General features: G+C 36.9%; 2 protein-coding genes across 2 annotated transcripts; one reads left to right on the forward strand and one right to left on the reverse strand.

Annotated features, from left to right (window-relative positions):
* Positions 1–210: 210 nt before the first annotated feature.
* Positions 211–1,547, forward strand: ABITRAM (actin binding transcription modulator; the record flags this gene model as incomplete). The annotated part of the gene is made up of 4 exons (XM_010172682.1): positions 211–340; positions 1,122–1,198; positions 1,281–1,350; positions 1,419–1,547. Coding segments are annotated over 4 exons (406 nt in total), but the record flags the coding sequence as incomplete, so codon positions are not given.
* A 1,165-nt stretch (positions 1,548–2,712) lies between these two features.
* LOC104528627 (alpha-catulin) lies at positions 2,713–18,467 on the reverse strand. The gene is made up of 10 exons (XM_010172683.2): positions 18,375–18,467; positions 17,927–18,077; positions 12,008–12,045; positions 7,822–7,872; positions 7,568–7,722; positions 6,750–6,798; positions 5,682–5,738; positions 5,424–5,543; positions 3,068–3,151; positions 2,713–2,958 (listed from the first exon to the last, which is right to left on the reverse strand). The coding sequence occupies exons 1-10, from the start codon at positions 18,465–18,467 to the stop codon at positions 2,797–2,799; spliced, it is 960 nt and encodes a 319-aa protein (XP_010170985.1). The 3' UTR covers positions 2,713–2,796.
* Between the last annotated feature and the right edge of the window lie 1,172 nt (positions 18,468–19,639).

A 19,639-nucleotide genomic window follows, 5' to 3' on the forward strand; every position in this document is an offset into this window, starting at 1 on the left:
GACCTCTCTGTCCTTCCTTTCTCCCTGGGCCTGGTAGGTGCCCATCCTGCAGCTGAACTATCAGCTTAACTTTCCTGAAACAGAGGGAATAATGTTGTGCTTTACAGAGTGAAAAGTAAACAACAGCTTTCACAACTTGCTAGCATTTTAGAGCACGTAAGAGCATGGCTTCTCACAACTACAGTGTAATAATTATACCTCTTGTTGCAGAATCTGTGTCATCACTTTGGCAGAAGCTCATCCTCTTCTTCAAAATGGAAAAACTATTAAAAGTATTAATTACCAAATCAGTGCCAACTGTAGCAGACTCCAGAATAAGGTCTCTGGGAAGTCAAAAAGGGTATGGCTTTTTGATTTGGTTAGTTTTCATTTTAATCTCACACTGCCTGAGACTTTCTGTCCTTTCTAGGATAGAAACTTATCAATATACCTTGGCATTTTATTTTAAAACAGCCCTTCTGCAGTTAAAGACTTTAGACTTTCTCAAGAGATGCCTGTCTCAGTGTGCCACCTGGGGCCTTACAGTGCTTCTGCAGCACCAGTGGTTCCCAGTGTTGCTCAAACCAAGGCTAACAGTCACTTTTAGTCACTTTTTCATAGAACACAGAGGGACTTAAATATGCCCTCATAGATAAAACTCCGTTTCCAACAAAATGCCAAGAATTTAGTGACTGCTGTTTTTGTGAAACAGACCTCAGAGTAGATGGGCTAGTTCAGTGTGTTTCATGGTGGGTTCTCAAGTGTGTGTAGTTTAACCTGGTTATATTAAAGTCAGCTGTGCTGTTTTTCTCCTCTCTTTGCTGATTTTAATCTGTTTAAATTACAATTCTACAAGAAACTTAATTATGACTGAGTTTTTAAGCTCTTACAAGCTTCTAATCTGTGCACATAACTAAGCTGTCATGTTCCCTTCTGTAGGGAAGCACAGCTATGTAATTTGCAATGACCTGTTACTATCAGTGACCTGTTACTATCACACTTCTTTACTTGTTCTGAAGTTTACAAACTTCTTGTGTTGCTGATGGTAATGCTTTTAAAAGCCCTGTGTAATTAAAAGTGTGTGTGTATGTTTTTATTTTTATATATATAAAATTTACTTTTTTTCTCCCCCTCAAATGCAGGGAGCTCAGTTTTTAACAGAACTTGCTCCTCTGTGCAGGATATCTTCATCAGATGGAGAGGAATACACCATTTATAGGTAAGGGGTTTCCCCCCCCCCCTTTTTTTTTTTCTTACCTTGACAAACCATGCACTTTTACTGAAACTTAACACACTTGCAGTTGTATACGAGGGCGACTGATAGAAGTGAATGAAAACATTCTTAGCAATCCAGCTATTCTGCAAGAAAAGGTAAGAAACTTTTTTGCTCTTTATTGTTTAACTTTTATTTCACTACTAACTTCAGTCTTGCTTTTTAGCCTTCAACTGAGGGATACATTGCAGTTGTTCTACCCAAATTTGAAGAAAGCAAGAGTATAACTCAAGGACTTCTGACACAGAAGGAATATGAGGAAGTTTTGTTGAAACGTCTTAATTCTTCTTCATGAACTTAATTATACAGCTTCATCTGTATTGGATACTAAATAAGTCACTTTGATTGTACACTGTAACTTTCATGGTATTGAAAGGCCTAGTGGCTGTTTTTAAAAGTGGAACTTACTTAAACACTTGATTCATGCAAGAATAAAACAGTTCAAATAGCTTGTATATTAAAGTTTGCTTTGTCTTTATCTCAATTCTAGCACTACAAGTTTTAAAATAAGCACAGAATGGTATGTTGGAGAGTATTTATGTTCCACAGGCAGCTTCGCTTCTGCTCAGTGCAAGCATAACACATACAGAGAAATAATGAGATTTAGCTATCACTTCATTTTGGAATTTGACAAAGGTAAATTGAAAATAAAAATACAGGAAAAAAAAAAACCAAAACAGAAGCTTATGTACAAAGAGCAGATAAAATTGAAAATATGTATTTCACACCAAGTTATGTTTTCATAGTATCCTGAAGTCAAATAATGCCCTTTGTACAGAAGTTTGTCACAATCAGTATCTATTTTCTTCAGTTTTAAATGGTATAATGTAAAGTCTACATAATACTTCAGTGGTTCTACATGCAATTTAAATTCTGCTCCGTAAGTTTTAACAAAAAAGGAAGAAACAACTGTGCCATCTACAAATAAAGATAGTGAAAAAAAAGGGGTTGAGTCAAGAGTACTAATCACTTAGAAATACACTTTTGGAAATATGAATCATGTCAACAAGATTAAAATTCAGTGGTACAGCTATTGAAAGAGCATTTTTTTTTTTTTCCTAGAACTACTTCATTGCAGGTACAACTCGTAACTAAGATAATATTTCAGTGCTTTAGGCCACAGCCTTTCAGACTATATTCCTGATTCTGCTTTATCAAATACATAGATTGACATAGGCCAGAGATGAGTTTACAGACTTCGAACAGTAGTGTTACATAGAGCATATGCAGCACAAGGTTCTTTATATAAAATGTCTATTAGCAGCATCTTTGGGTTGAAACATCCATTAAGACATTCATAAGCATTAATTACAAAACTGGTATCAATAGTGAGCATAGGAAAGGCATTCACATTATAAAAATATATAATGATTAGACTAGTTGGTGTTGTAATTGCTAAGTAATGGGACATCTATTAGATGTGACAAAGGTCATCAGTTTTAATTCAAATTAACCTGATTTGACTTTCCACAAATGAAAGCAATATTGAAAATTCAGCAAGTGTTATTTTCAAAGGGGAGTTCCTGCATTTCTAAGTGCTATAATTACTTGCTCTCTAAAAACGTCATGTTTGTTACATGATTTTCTAAAGACTTGATGCCAAATGTCTCTGCTCTCCTTTCTGGAGTGTGTGTATTTGTACCAGTTTGTATTCTGTCTTCTCTCCACGGTGGAGCAGCTTTAAGACAGCCATTTCCTGCTTTATTCTGTATTAAAAAAAAAAGATTTCTTAAAAACAAACAAAAAACCCCCAAGCAAACAAAAAAAAAACCACCTAAAGAACTCTAAAATACTTTAGATGAACCAAGTACTCACCTTTCTCAGTAATTTGCAGCAAAGTGGAAGAAGTTGGCATAAGAGAGTCATCATGTTCCTTGTTTTCAGAATGCATGCATCAACCTAAACAAGACAGTTACAGGAGAGGAAGACCACTCATTACTTTTATGAGGCAATTGTTTAATGCATGAGATTATAATTATTTCAAGATTGAACAGGTAATACTTGTCCTTCATAAATCGCTTCTAATCAAAAGGTTTTGCCTAACTTTTTTGAGTTTCTCTATATAGTACATGTAAAGCAACAACATCCCTTCTGTTAACCCAAGACTTGAGCTAGGAAGGTGAAGGGAACACCACACATCCCAGGAGGAGAAACTAAAAATACAATATTAAACAGTAATATAAGTCTTGGAAAGGAGCTCTTAGCATCTAATTATCATTCATCACAATTCTTCATGCTTTCCCTTTTGCTTTACGTCCTGTCAGCGTGATTTAGAAAACCATGCATCATGCAAGCCTTATCTCGATAGGAGTTACAGTAAAAGTTAGCTAAATCTTAAGGCATTTGAGTTTATGCATCAAGTCTAACACTCAGCGCAGGTCACAAGTCTGGGCCCTCGACAAACATTAATTTGTTAGGCTATTATCACTATATAGTGACACATCACTATGAACAGACTGAAGTTCCCATTTAGTGCAGCTAGAGTGTAAAACAAACCAAGCAGTACCCCTGAGGTGCTCAGTGTGGTTTTGAGTGGCTTGGATGCTCTAGACAGTTTCAGTCCCTCACAGGCTAAGTGCTATTGGCTACTAGCAGAGAGAGGGGGGGTGTCTTACCTTTCCGTACAGCCCGATATCTTCCGGCCGCCAGACCCTATCTTACTACACCACAGCTCACTGGAAACAAACATCCAGATGCACAGAAATGATCTTTCTCACATTGATCATATTGCTGCTCAGGGATACTTGAAGCTCTTCAAAAAGCCTGACTATTCCCCACAAAGGTTTGCAGATCTACTTACCACGGTAACAACGCTGAAACTTTTGTGGCAGCTGCATACACATTTAATTTTAACAAATATGAATAATATCAGAATAAACTGGGCAGTCTAGGGTAGTGTACCTATCTACTGAGAAGCAAGCATGTATTTCAGTAATAGAGTCTTTGGGGGTTTGGAATTTGCTATGTTAAGCATCAATAACAACAGTGCAACTAACTATTAACAGTGGTGGAAATACAAATTTGATCACTGAAGTCCTTTCTCAGTGAGGTATGCTTAATTACAGTTCTTATTTCTCTGAATGAAGTTCTAGTGGATTACAGTACTATCATATACGGTATTACTTCATCTCGTTATTGAGCTGAAAATTCTCAGTTGCAGCATGATAAATGCTCTCTTTAGTGGGTAAGTTGAGGGAGCTGTTGAAAGAAATTCTTTGAAAAAAGTTCTCAGCTGTAAAAAGCAATATAAAGCAGTGGAAGCCTACCTTTCCATCTTTTTTTTTTTATTTTTTATTTTTTTTAAGAGCAGTCCAGGAACATCATTGTCTTGGGAAATATTTCTGTAAACTCTTTCACTAACAGTGAAATCCAAAACCCAAACGATAATTTCAGTATTTTTAGTAATAGGAAGGAAAAAAATCCTATTACTTATTTTACTGCTTCTTAGACTCTAAAGTTGATAAACTAGGGGTAGAAAAACTGTTCCTTAAAACATTAATATCAATGATACGTCTGTGGCCACTGGGCCAGTTATACAAAACTTAGATATCCATGCTCCCTAAAGAAAACATTAGTATAAGCCTGTAAAAATATCCAAGCTGTCCACTGGCAGGGCTTCCATGTGTGCTGGGTGCCAGTGTACCATATTTTGCTTCCTATCAAAACTCAGCATGAATGAGGGGGGGGTCAGGTCATTGAAACCATTCTCCAGTAGTGGGGGAAAAAACAAAAAGGCTAGGAAACAGTAGCACCTGTGCTGAAGAAAATCCCCTCCTGAGACAAGACAGTGCAGTACATGGCTTGGATTACAGTTATCAGTGAGGGATGTCCCAATATGCAAAACATTTTCAGCAAGAGGTACAGTTCTTACTGTTCTTCCTCTATACTTTGCAGATCAGCTTCTCAAAATACATTAAGTGCAAGACAGTATTTGAAGTTGAAGTAAATTCCTCTTCTACATAAGGAACAGCAACAATGACATATTTTGTAGCAGAACAATGCTTGCACAACAGCATAAATTTTGTACTTATTATTTTTTATGGTCTTCGGTCAATCCAAGAAGTTCAGCTGTCATGAACTATTTCAGATTTTAACAGGAGTATAAATTAGTAAGTTACTGTATTTCAAAACAAGTTAGGTCTTTCAGGAATATATATAGTTTTTACCTTACCTTTGTAAATGTAGCACTTTTACCCTGAACAGAAGTTTTAGCTGTTATCTGGAGCTGCTTGCACATAGAGATCAGTTTTTCAGCCTCCAACAGAAGCAAAGGTTTGTCATCATTGTGTACCTGAAATGTGTTTCAGGAAGACAAAACCACTCTGTGTTAAAGACTCAAATATTAAGTCAATGGAGACAACACAACCAGCTTTTAAGCAGTATCACTACTGTCATAAGCTGAATGGCTGTGTTAGAGGTCATACATCACCTGATCAGAGAAGGCATGAAGAGCTGAAGCAAGCTTTGTGCCCTCCGTAGCAAAAATCTGAAAGTGGGAGGAAGCACGTAACAAAATGAACCACAATGAAAGATGAGGCTCTTTTTCCTTGTTGTTTTAATAAATAGTGTGCTACAAAGTAAAAAGGTAGCAGGAGATATTTGTGATAGTTGTATACATTTATAATTAACAAGTCAGCAGTTTGCCTGGACTTCTGAAATAAAAAGCTGCCCTGCAAATTGCTGTTCTCCCAGATAAGCAAAGTTGAAAGGCTTTCCTTTTACATATAAAAAAATCTGACTCCCAATTATTTTTTGCACTGTAGCAGCTGACGAGTTTTGTGGGTAGATGACACCTGCCATGTTTGCTGTCCTGAGAAAGGTAGCCAGTCTCCTGTTAAACACAGCCGTGTATCTGGGAAATATCATAGAATCCTAAAATTGTTTAAGTTGGAAAAGACCTTTAAGACCATCAAGTCCAACCATTAACCCAGCACTGCCAAGTCCACCACTAAACCATGTCATGCCACACTCCTTCACTTGGCACCTTGTCTTTGGTTTGTATTATTCAAATTTTGACATCTTCTTTCTTTCCTATGAAAATACTGCTGCTCAGACTAGGATGGAGTATCCATTAACACTATCAGGGACTGAGCTAAGTGACACAATGAATACCATTAACACAGTGAAGTCCACTATATTTGCCATAATTCCTACTCCTAACTGGAATCTGCCCATTTAATGAATGCTGTCTTAAGCTACTACTGAATATTTTAAAAGAATACTGAAATGTTTCCTTTCAGAAAGTACATACCAGAGTTCGCTGCTTAAAAACTACAGTTGCCAGTCATGTTACACTGTACTTATGTGTAAGGAATCAGAGAGTTAAGTTTCAATTTGTTCTTCACTCAGCATGCCTAACTCCTGTTTTGTTAAAAATACAAAAACTACAGTTGCCAGTCATGTTACACTGGACTTATGTGTAAGGAATCAGAGAGTTAAGTTCCAATTTGTTCTTCACCCAGCATGCCTAACTCCTGTTTTGTTAAAAATATATTACCTCTGCTTGATGAAATAAATCTTGAGTGGTTTTCAGAAGACCTTCTCCTCTGTGGGAACCAACAAAAACAAAAATATATGCCATGGATAGACTGCAGGTTATTTTGCCAGCTACTTGCACAATTTATATCTCTCTCTCACCCCCATTCACACTAATGAACTGAAAAATATCACTCTTTTAGAAGATACTATGCACAACAATAACTTACTACAGGAACTGCATTTCAGAATATTATATAAACACCTCAGTGGCTAGAGCACTATTGGGAAATTAGCAATGGTTCTGTTCTCATCAGCTGAACAAGGACAGAAATCCATGTCTCTAGCATGCCGAGTATTATTGGACTAGAAGGTACAAAAAAATCTCAACTCCTATTAAAAAAAAAAAAAAAAAAAAAACAAAAAACCAACCAAATTCTTCAAGTAAGAAAGCTGATATCACATGGGCAAGTTTCAGAAGAACACCTTTCAGTACAGCAAAGATCAGTAATTCTAATCTACAGTTATATACCTGTGTTTTAATTCCCTTAATTTTCAAAGTATTTATGAACATGCTTCTTAAAATGTTTTCCATACCCAAGATATATTTAAATAACTGTTCTGTGACAAAACACATGTTTAGCACTTTAAAAAACCCCCTTATTTTATTATTAAACAGCTCAAAAGTTTACAAGAATTTATAAAGCGTAAGGATAGAAATTAAAGCTCCTTTCTGAATGTGTCCCAATTATTATACTCTGAAAATGAAATTGTCTTATTTCTTATAAACACTGTTAATGCTGCTCTTTCCACCAAACATGGTACATACAGTGTCATTACCTGGTAAATAAATACATGGAGTAGGCCATACTTGACATGCCTTGTCCATGTTGCACAATCTCATTCTCCTGATCCTCCCATTTCTCTGTCTCAGAATCCACATCAGATGTGAGCAGATGCAATTCTAATCCAAGTTTTGCAATTTTTGCCTGCTCCTGTAAATGTTAACCATATTTGTATCATTTGAAAATACATTCTTCAGACAAGAGAAAAATAAATTAAGAAGTTTTTTTACTAAAATGATGGCATCTTACCTCAGTATCTAGTTTGACTGGCTTTAATGCTTTCAGATTTGCATTATGCTTCTGTTTCAAACAAAAAAATAATATTTTTAAATAAAAGGAATTAGTAATCATTTTACTAACAAATCATAAGAGGTGGCTTTATACTCAGAAGTAGACTTCATAAGAGAGTTCCAGTGGTTCAGACAAACTTCTCAGTAGAAGCTGAGAACCTGTTCTGATCTGTCTGTCCTCCTGAAATGGCACATGGAAACAGGGTCTGTGCCTACAGACACCCTAAAGTTTGAAGGAAAAGACCTATTTCCAGAGTTCTCAGACTCCGCTTCCTCATGCAGTACCATCTCTTCCCCTTACCCTCTAAATCCTCAGTAATAGTTAGGACTAAATAAACAGTCTTAATCAAGTACTACTGCACTGATTTTTCCGTCAAAAGATGATACTAATTTAACAGGGACTTGGCAGTTGATTTAGCTGGTAGCAAGCTGATCTAGGGGACAACCCATGTAAATGCTGGTGTGATGATGTAGCTCGTTATTCTGTGTCACTTTGTTAAAGTAGCTGGAAACAAATACTGACACTTTGATATTTTTATGTGTTTCCTTCTTTTATTTAAGTCATCCAAAATACCAGTCTGGCTGCAAGCCAAATATTGGCTCTGATGAAATAATAATTAGTGGTACTGATGTGAGTGGAATATCTGATAAGGTAGAGCTTGCCAACTGCATGACATATACACACAGTAATATATTATTTGTTTCAAATCAATTTGCATGCAGAGAGCAGCAGTTCCTGGCTTTAACTTCGTGTGCTGTTGCTGTGCAAAGACAGCAAAAACTACCAGACATGGGAGCCAGAGTCCACATGCAGAAACTGCACTGGAGTGCAGAGGAATGGAAAGCGCAAACTTGGTGTTGTAACTTGGAGAGGTGTGAGCCACTGGAGGAGGCTGGATAGGAACAGTGCAGGGCTGAGATTCTTGTCTGAGAATCTGAGAAGAGCTGCTGTTCATTAGTGGGAGTAATTGGGCAAGTTAAGTTCAGTAATGCCTGCAGGGAAGAAAGAAAAAAGCACTATTCATTGTGAACAGCATCAGAAATAAGCTCCAGGTGTGGTTTCCATCTCTCACTTCAAAAGTTTGAGCGAAAATAGAGTAGTACTATTGAAGTTCCTACTGCAATCTGCTGCTTAGTTTAGCTTTCATGTCATTTCTTTTTTCACATCCCAAAATTTTTAAATATTCTGAATCTCGTAAGAGATCTCATTCATAAATGTCTACCCAGATTAGACACTGTAATTCTGCCTATGTATTAGAAATGCTGATCTTATATGGAAAGATTTAGCAAAAAGTGTAAGAACTGATACTCCTAATTGTCATTTAAGTTTGACTATATTGCATATCAGAGATGCAATTCAAGAAATGCTGGTTTTAAGGCAGAGTCTTAAAAGAAAAAATGAACACAAAGCCAAACTAGATTTGTGTTGGCGCTTTAAGAGCCCAAGCTGCAAGCGGCTTCAGCCTTGGGCAATTAAGCCCTGATTTTGAGTGAGAAAATACAAGAGAACGTGATTCGTGAGAAAGTACATGATTCGCAAGAAAAACAAGATAAGAAAGCTTCTTATTTTAACTATCCAGAAGTAAAAAGAATGCCTCATGAACAGGTGGATTTATCCAATCAAGTATTGTAACCAGGCGTGTGAACAGTAGCTCATAGCCAATGAAGAGTTGTTTGTGTGTGTGTGTGTGTTAGCAGCTTAAGAGTATATAAGTGATCATGTAACCAATAATAAAGGTCTCCAGTAGAATTCACATTGAATCGTGTGTGGAGTCCATGAATATCCCTCTCGGCAGATTTGTATGTAAACATAAACTTTGGGCTACAAGGTACGGCAAATATTTAAGCTGCTGAGTGAAAGGTATTCAAGAAAACCAGCACTCTAGCACAGGTAAGATTTTCTGTCCACAAATAACTAAAGAAATCCCAGAATGTTTGTCAGATTTTCTCCATTCTAGTTGTTCACTCACACTATTTGAAAGAAGAATTGCTAAAAATCAGACAAACAGTTACTCCACCTTTAAAACATGATTTGACACCTAATACTAAAGCAAAAACCATACCTGTGCATTCAGCACAGACATGAATCATCACTGCTGCTCTGTCCTCAACTATAACATGGTCTAGGATGCCACTCATTACCAGCAAACAGCACAGTCACAAATCAACAGGTGTAACAAAATATGTAATCTAATTAGATCAACAGGAACAGTGTGACTTCTGTGCCGGGACAGCATGGGCATTAGCCAGGCACAGCAGATCTTTGTGATGGCAGAAGGGAGAGAAGAGGCAGTACCAAGAGTCACAGCACTGGGAAAAGAGGCAGTTCCAAAGGTTAGTGCATCAGTCAGGCAAATAAATTACTCTGTGAACAAACTCCATTGTCTTATGGAAGTAACAACATTTCCTGTCTACTTCCAAACTGTCTATTAATCATGACTCCCACAAATGTATGCATCTTGCAAAATTCAAAAGAAGGCAGCAACCTTTCAAATGACAACAAAGCAGAACTCTTCAAATCCTAGGAACAAAGATTTATTGAGTACATATTTTTAAAGGCATATGAATCAGCAAGTGGAAATCTGACTTCAAATATATTTTCTTTAAATTTTGGCTGAAGTCCAGAGGCTGTGTAGCTTAGTCAAACCAGTGAGGGACAATAAGCCTATCAAAAGTCACTGAACCAATCTATTCTACTTCTATTAATCTATTTAGTTCTGTGAGACAAGCAAAAGGCACCCATGCTCACTCAGACTAACATTATATTCTATTTAAACCTGCAGATTTTATTTAAAATGTATGACCTTTTCTCTTTTCATTAAGGGTCAGAAGTAGCACATTGTGTTTGAAGTCACAGAACTGCAGAATAGGAGACATGGAATCATTTCACACCCAAATCATAGAATCATAGAATGATTAGTATTGGAAGGGGCCTTAAAGATCTTCTATTTCCACCCCCCCTGCCATCAGCAGGGACACCTTCCACCAGACCAGGTTGCTCAAAGCCTTGTCCAACCTGGCCTTGAACACTTCCAGGGAGGGGGCATCCACATTCTCTGGGCAACCTGTTCCAGTGTCTGACCACCCTCACAGTAAAGAATTTCTTCCTAATATCTAATCTAAACCTCCCCTCTTCCAGTTTAGAGCCATTTCCCCTTGTTCTATCACTACCTGCCCTTGTAAAAAGTCCCTCCCCAGCTTTCTTGTAGCCCCTTCAGGTATTGGAAGGCCATTATAAGATCTCCCTGGAGCCTTCTCTTCTCCAGGCTGAACAGCCCCAACTCTCTCAGCCTGTCCTCATAGGAGAGGTGCTCCAGCCCTCGGATCATCCTCATGGCCATCCTCTGGACTCGTTCTAACTGGTCCATGTCTTGTGTTGCTCAACACTACAGGCTAAGGAAAGAAAGCAAGGAGAGAAAGAAGGAAACAAACTAGAGCTTACTGTACCTTCTGAGATCGTTCTTCCCCTTTTTCCTACCCATGAAAAGATACAGCATGTAGCAAGTGAATCAAATGACTGATTACATTATAATAGCAAGGTTTAGGAGGTTTCCTAACACACAGATGCTCTCAGAAATCATGCAGTATCAGTTATAGTCAGCTAAAGATATTAATTACCTCACAACTAAACCTGGACATTTGGTGTAGCTTTTTTCTCCGCATTAAAAACATTTAAGATCAAAGAAGAAAACAAGAATCCATCATTTGAAGAGCCTACAATAGGCTCAAACATGTCCGTTTGTCCTAACTAGGTCAACTCAGGCAACAACATTAAAAAAATCAGCTTACCAAGACTTACTTTCAGTATGTTGCAGTGTATTCTCACTGTTTTAACAATGCATTTTTTATTATATAGCATGACAGTCAAGTACATGGTAATAAATGTCCTATTAATGAATAGGAATTAAAGGTCATGTACAAAGTGATTAAAAGAGCATATTATGTAGTTAAGTTATCCAAGTTTTCAGTTTGTTTGCTATTCATTTAATAAACTGACAAAGTTTGATATTTTACTGTCAGCCATCCAGTCAGAATGCGTGTTACCAAGATATTGCTATGTCTTCATCAAGGTGCAACACAGGAAGAAGTCAATTAATTAAGAGCAGATACAAAGTAAATACAACAAAATCCCAAAAGCAACTCACCCCTGGTCTGGGCAGTGATAGGTAGACACGCTTCTCTCCTATGAAGAACACACACATTTACACCAAAATTTATATGCAGATTTTAATCAATAGGATCACATGCCTTGCATTTCATCTTTCCTTAAGTTACAGTACTATAAAAGCAAGTTACTTACCTGTAATTCCTCCTCCTTGAATATTGCAGAGGATTACCTCTCTGTTCGTGCTCCCAGAGAGAGACAAACCAAGAACAGTTCAGATTTTAGCTCTTGGCAACTGGCTGTTAAGAAAGCTCCTCTGAACAGTTTCCCTCAGTAAGATTTCTAGTCCCCTGTATGCAATCCACAGGCGAGTAAAGAAACTCTCCAATGACTGAGCAGTTATCACTACATGCACTCATTTAGTTGCCAAGTACAGAACATACAATGGTAGTTCCATGTAACGGCTTTTCTTGGCATGGGTTGGATGGTATAAAACTTGGGAGACAGCAATGCCACTAGTGAGAAATACCTAGGCAGGTTTTGCTAAGTAATGCAAATAAAACCCTCATGTTGTACTGCACTATACCTATCCCATGTGCACTGTATTTTATAAAGAAAGAAGTTCTAGAGTAGGAGCCTAAGATATTCCAAGTCTGAGCAAAACAAATGGGAGAGGAAAAAAAAATCCTTTTAGGTGTTTTCACTTTATAAAGAGTTTATCAGCGAGAGAAAAAAGTGCCTGGGCTAACAGCCCAGGATTAGAGCTCCAGTTACTGGAAGACTTAATTATCTATGAAGACTTTTATTTATTAAAATAGATTCAGGAGAGGAAAGTCTGCTAAATAAAATAGAAAAGAAAGTAAAAATAAAATGAAATAAATTGATTTTACTTGAAGAAACAAAAGGCTACTACAATGGATATCGGTACCAGGTTTGCAAAGAGATGATGCATCTGGACAGACAAAGGACAAGCACCAAACCCCCCCTACAATTGCTATTTCCTCCTCTTGTTTCAGCTCCTAAAGAAATTCTATTCTGAGTCCTGAGCACATTTGTGCACTCATGATTTTTTGAAAGTATGCTCTTTATCTCCTGACACCACAGAAAGATCATGAGCTCCATGTCTAGGCAACTGATGCCTAAAAAGCAAATTTCAGTATATTGACAAGTGTCCCTCAGCCCTCTTGAGAAGTATGAAAAGCTGAATTTTTCCTTTCTAAGATCACCTCTTCCTTCTCCTATCCAGTTTTGTGAAAGATGAACCAGGGCACAAGCTGCCTATTTTTTTCAGAATTCAGTTATTCAGATACTAATTGCCCAAACACACATCCAGGCAAGGTTTCTTACTAAAGACTGATAAATTATAAGAAATGATTTACAACAGCTAAAGGGCATGTAAGAAAGCATGTAAGACATACCAAGAACAAAAGTTAACTTTTAAGTTTAAAATGCTGTAACATAAAAGATCTCCTTGGTGCTATGTAAAAACCTGTTGTACCATGTTAAAAAAAAAAAGTTCAAACATCAAAAGTTTTGACATAACAAATGGAATACAAATGCAGACTGATACTCGCACACACCGGGTGGGCATTCAAAATTATGGGAACCAAATGGATAGAGGTGGAAAACAGAAATAGTAATAATAAAAAAATTGGTTTTGCTCTTCAAGCAATTACCATTATTTAGCTCTGCAAGGTTTAGTTGCTCACCATATTCAGAAAGGTGAGCTTTTGCTTCTATTTCACTATTTGTTTCTTGGAACATTTAAAACAAAACAAAAACAACCACCCCCACAAAAAAAGCTACCTCACTGGACCCACAGATACTAGACCTTTCAAAAGCACAGATCAACTCAGGCTAGAGATGTTCTTACTTCATCAGAAAATACTTAATTATATCAGTATGATCACAGAATTTATATTTGATTCCATTAACAGAATACATGTATGTATTTTTTCAAGTATTTAATTTCCTTAGTTTTTCAGTCTGATCTTGGGTATAACAACAAAAGACCTTTTGCCATATTGTGCTCTTCTTTTTATTTATTCCAGTCTGCCTTTGTTTTTCCTAATGTGTTTTCTCTAACATTTTTTCTTTCTTATTTTTTCATTTAAAATTATTTTTTATTATTTCATCCTCTTTGTCTTCCAATTTTCTGCTTTCTAGTAGTTCCAGCCATGTTTTTCCCTCCAAAATGTCTCTATTTCAACTTCTAAATCCTGCTTTTGATCTCACTTCTTATATGGGAGTAGGATGGCTGCATCCCTGCTTCACCTTTCTTTCTAGAGCTCTAATTTCTAAATTCTGAAATTCTGATCTGTATCCTGTATTCATCACCTACGGTCCTCCCCAGTCCTCCTGGTCACTGAACTCCTCTCAAATCAAGTGGGCAAAACAAAAGAGGAGGGCAGAAAAGGAAGTTATCTCCATAAACCATTCTCTCACTTCTGACCAAGTTACAAGGAAGCCAGCAGGGCATTATTCATATTCTTCCCCTTCTTCCCCAACATGCTGAAATCAAAAAGCTGGAAGGAAAAAAAGAGGTTGTCTGACTCCTGGCAGATTGGATCAATGAACTGTATTTGTATTTGGTGATTCATCTCAAAATGCAAGAGCCTCAAAATTAAGTATCTAACCTAAACTTGTAACTCCCAGCTGTCTGCATGGTCAGTGGAGAACAAACCTCCCAGCTGAGAGGAGCCACCTCCAGAGAGCCCTGCAGTTTCCTCAGCCCACACCAGCCACGCAACATTTCAAACACCAACATGGTGCAGAACGGGCCTCCTCACTGTTGGATTAAGAAGTGGTTCAGGATTAAGCAAAGGAAGTCCAACTCTACCTCGCTGTATAGTTCCAAATAGCACACAGACGTTTTCAAAAATGTACGTGAGGGTTACTCGGCTGTGGTGTCCTCATCAACCTCCCCTACACCTACCTGTGCGTGCACATCCCTTCCCAAGACAAGACCACTTCAAGGTGGGCATGATCAGTGCGATTATCTTAAAATGGAGTATAATATTGCTTCAATTCCAAGCTAAATCTGTCTCTCTATCCATGTGAGTTTTGAACCTCAGCATGAGGAATACCTCATTTGCCGATATGAAAGATACACTAGATAAGGAGTTATTCAATTACTTGCAAAAATAAACTAGTATAAACAATGTGAATCTAGTGTAATCAGAAAAATGCTTCTTTTATTTGATGTGTCCAGCACATTTAGTCACCATTCAATTTCGGCCTCTGTATTCTTTACTCTCTAACAAAGCCAAACATTTAAATCAGTAGTACAAAAATACAAGTTTTTAAACTGAGAAGAAAAAAAAAAATATATACCTTCTTACTGTAATTCTATCTTTTGTTACACACAATCACAGTTCTACAAGGAATAAAGCACTTGTTACATTTCAGTCCGTAAAATAAAGACATTTTTACCAATCTCAATATTAAGACAAGTATCATGAGTTACAAGAAGAATAAAACCAGTCATCAGTTGTGTTTTCTAGAAGACAAAAACTGTTTAAAGTGGCAAGGTAACTTTAGGGCATTTTCTGTGAGCAAACAGATGGGGATATTTGTGTGAGGGATTTTTTTGGTTGGTTTTTGGGGGTTTTTTTTTGACAAGTGTCACTCTGAAGTCCAACAAGAGGAAACAAGCAAACAAAGATTAGCCCACAATACAGAGGAAAACTGAAGAAGGGTGGATATAGGAAACCAAATTCTTTCTAAGGAGATAACTGTCAGTTAATATGAAACAATCCAGATTCAGAGGGAAGTCCCTTACTAGGCTGGGCGATGAGACAAGAAAAATGGATACATGATTTCTTAAGTGTCATTTTGGTAATACAAGACCTAATGCATCCAAGGCCATATGAAGAATACAAGTTACACCTACTATCTTACCAGTGGTGGTATCAGAACACTCTATGCTGAGGGACTGACCGAGGAAATGAGAGACACTAACAAGAAGACACTCATCTGGCTGTGTCAAACAGGAGAAGGTAAGACTTCACTGCACCCAGGCCCACACATGCCATAGCCTCTAACATGCTCAGCAACACCTACCCATTCTCCTCTCTCCTTCAAGCAATGACATTGGGTTGTCTTATGAAATGATGCTTTAAAGAAACTGGAAACTACAACTTGTGGGAAATGTCTGTTCTCTGCTGTCAACAGCCACAAGAGAAGATAAAGTTACTAACTACAGGTGAGGCTGGGAATCTGCCCCAACACTTCAAGAACTATTTGTTTCAAGAGCCAAGTATATGCTTTGCTGTGGCTGCATGGTTCTCTTCCTTTTATTTTAAAATAGTAATATATATATATGCATACACACACATACCTATACATCTATAAAAAGGTTATCTTTCAACCCTACTAGACCATTGCATGAATGGGAAAAGTATCAGAGAACTGCATCATCAGCCTTGCAAATTCCAAATGTGTTGTGACACATTAATATTAGAGTAATACCATGTTTTAAGTTGTATTATATAAAATTCAATGTTGTTTTAAAGAAAGTCAGTATGTTCTTGGCTCCCAAAACAAATAAAAACCACTGAAAACTTAAAAGGCCCACAAACAGATTTCTGATTGCTACACATCTTTATATGGCACTCTAGACCAAGGTGGAAGAACAAGTAGGATAAAAATCATTTATTTCTCAAATGCCTCAAATTCCCAATAATCTGCGCTACTCACAAATATGGTAAACCCACCCAGAATTTCAATCTACAAGTCTACAGGCTCAGACACACACTCATCTAGCAACCAGCAGCAACAGTTTAAGACATTACTGCCCTGGGGTTGCTTGTTTACTGTCCTCCCAACAAAGCTGGCAGAAAAGAACTGGTTACACAAAAACCTGGTCAAGTACAGAAAGTTAAACTGACAAAATAAACTCTAAAAATGAAAAAAGGTCTCACGTTAATAGCAAGATGAAATTGATAAAGTGTCATCTAACCTGAATAAGGATTTACTTTTTCTGTATCTTAGATAAAAACAAAGAAGTCCCTGTATTTCACTAAATCCAAACTTTTAAACCTGAGTGATTTTCTCAAAAATACAAGACATTCAGTATTATTATATATAACATTCTACCTGTATGCAATTATACCTTAAAGACTGAAACAAACACGTAGCCACAAGAAGTAAGACAGGCTACATTAAAGACATCATTAAAAATAAAAAATTATATTAGATAAAAATGAAAAACAAATGGCTTCCATTTTTAAGGTAAATTATCCTATGCTAAAAGTAAACACAGAACTTTTTTCTTAAGATTCCAAGGTTTTCTTCACATGTTGTACAAATACCAATAAACTTACCAACCAGAGAAAATATCCCAAGATTGTGCAAAGTCGTCAGAGATTCCATCCAGGAGAAAGGACAGCAGTTTAAAAATCAAATAACTACATTCACTACATTGTGAAGGGAATACAAGGCAAGCTGACAGTATAGAATATATACGTATACACAAATTTTCCAGAAATACAAGAAATTAATTAAACATGTCACACAATTCAAGTTATATCTTGATTGTCATGAACTGACATGTCCTAGACAAACCAAAAGGTGGGATGAAAGCCCTACACCCCTAATATTTGGACACCGCTGGCAAAGAGCTATGTTGAGTATTTTTTAGTCGTTTGAACTGTTCCATTTGATTTTGCTGGAACTAACCACAGTGTAGAAAGTTAAACATACCTAATTTAACACAAATCAGGCCTTTACATTTTTGCCTGTTTTTCTTTGAAAAAATACCAGTAAGTACCCTAATTTGACATCTACACAAAAACAATATATTTGTGTATTGCCATCTAGATTACACATTGCTATAGGGGATGTGGGACTGTTTACTGCACTCTTCTCTTAAGAAAACATGTTTCTTAAATCACACTTAAAATTCTTAGACTACATGTTTTGAAAACTACATTTTTCTGTTTGTACCTAGCATTCTTACCTCTTCTTCCTTCAAACACATCATTGATTTCTCTTAACAACATAGACATGTCACTCAGTTGAGATTCCCAGGCCTCACAGAACACCTCAAGATTTTCTTTTGCAATCTTGCTAGATGGATGTAATGCCAGCGTTTCTGCAGCGGAAATTATCTGGACAGAGAACAAAATATGTTCTATTCTAAGTCCTAATAAATAGTGTTGCACACGAATTCACAAATGCCTTCACAGGCAAAACACAAAATTCAACTGCTACTGTTATGTCTTTGTAGTGTGTACTCATCTGACATTTGCAGGCTTGTGCATTGTTTTAGCCACCACCCAACATTAAAGTGTAACTCCTTCTTAGAGCTGCTTGAACAGTTCAACATTAGGTCTCCAAAAAATTAATACAAGTAATTTTTACTTATTTATGTCCAGTAGAAGTGGACAGATAAAAGCCATGCATACCTGTGGGCCAGTGACCTGAAAAGTATCTTCTGCATGTATGCAAGTAATCTCAAGGGGCTCAGTTCCAGAAACATGTCTCAACAAGCGACACATCTAAACATTTAATAAAAATACACTTCCATTAGTAGTGAGAAAAGGTGCACGTGCACAAAGACACAAACACACAAACACAAGGTTATTGATCATCCTTTCAGAAAGTTATTGGGAACCACAGAGCTGGGTGTTTCTCTGGAAGCATTTATAATAAAACAGGACTAAATCCTGACTGGGAATGTGCAGAAAATCACCAAGAGAAATAAAATTCTTAAAATTAAAAAAAAAAACCAAAAAAAAAACAACAAACCATCAGTGATTTAACATATTGATGATAGAATAAACCTCAAAGTAATCAGACACCTACACAGCTTGGAAAAATTGTATCATAAATGACTTAATAAAAAGAGGCTTACTCAACAATTAGAAACCACGTGGAAAACTTAGGTTTTCATCATCCATGGGACCGAATTATCTTCAGAGAAATCAATGTCAAATTAATTTAGTGAAGAAATACCGTTTCCCTTCACAGTAAGCAAATTTTTTTTTTTACTTTACTAAGATTAAGCGTGAACTTCAGGCTAAGAAAGAACACCAAAGTTTTCTGATCAACAGAAGAATTTGTAAGACTGAGATAGTGCATATTAAACTAACTGAACTGTCCATCAGAAATGCTATAAGGTCTCACAGCAGCACTCCTAAGAGCCATGATCCCTCAGTAGTCTTGGAAGTATTATATGTTCACGTATGTGTGAATACTACCATATGAAACCACGCCTGTATCAGCACCTGAAACATCTACACTGCTTTTCATGAAGGAGAAGATTTTCAGTGGTCCTCTGCTGGCTGACAAAAACCACACAAGATCTTCAAAACCGTAAAGTTCAGTGGATTAAGAAACTTTAAACCTTACATTCTCTGCATTCTTAAAATGTGTCATTGGGTTCAGCTGTTGCTGGATGCCTACTGCTTGAAAGAAAAAGGCTATCATCTCCACTTGGATCTAGAAACCTATTTTTAATGAATATTTTAGCCCCAGTATGTACATACAGATAATGCAGAGTTAAACAACAAGTTTGAGTCTAGGTCCAGGAGGAAAACCGGGTAAGACTGTACATCCCTTCTATAACAACTGTATGCCAGAGTGACTCCTCTGGCTCAGGCCATACCAAGAACAATACAAAATTAAATGCTATACTAGGAAAATAAAATAAAATAAATAAAATAAAATA

This window comes from Antrostomus carolinensis, unplaced genomic scaffold (genome assembly GCF_000700745.2).
Source record: "Antrostomus carolinensis isolate BGI_N321 unplaced genomic scaffold, ASM70074v2 scaffold19847, whole genome shotgun sequence".
NCBI classification, from domain to species: Eukaryota; Metazoa; Chordata; class Aves; order Caprimulgiformes; family Caprimulgidae; genus Antrostomus; species Antrostomus carolinensis.

Coding starts and splice junctions, on each gene's coding strand:
- LOC104528627 (XM_010172683.2), bottom strand. CDS start 18,467: ATGTGTCGCTTGTTGAGACATGTTTCTGGAACTGAGCCCCTTGAGATT. Junction 12,046..17,926: donor TGTGTTTGAAGGAAGAAGAG/GTAAGAATGCTA, acceptor TGTTCTTCATAG/GAGAGAAGCGTGTCTACCTA. Junction 5,739..6,749: donor ATTTATTTCATCAAGCAGAG/GTAATATATTTT, acceptor TCCCACTTTCAG/ATTTTTGCTACGGAGGGCAC.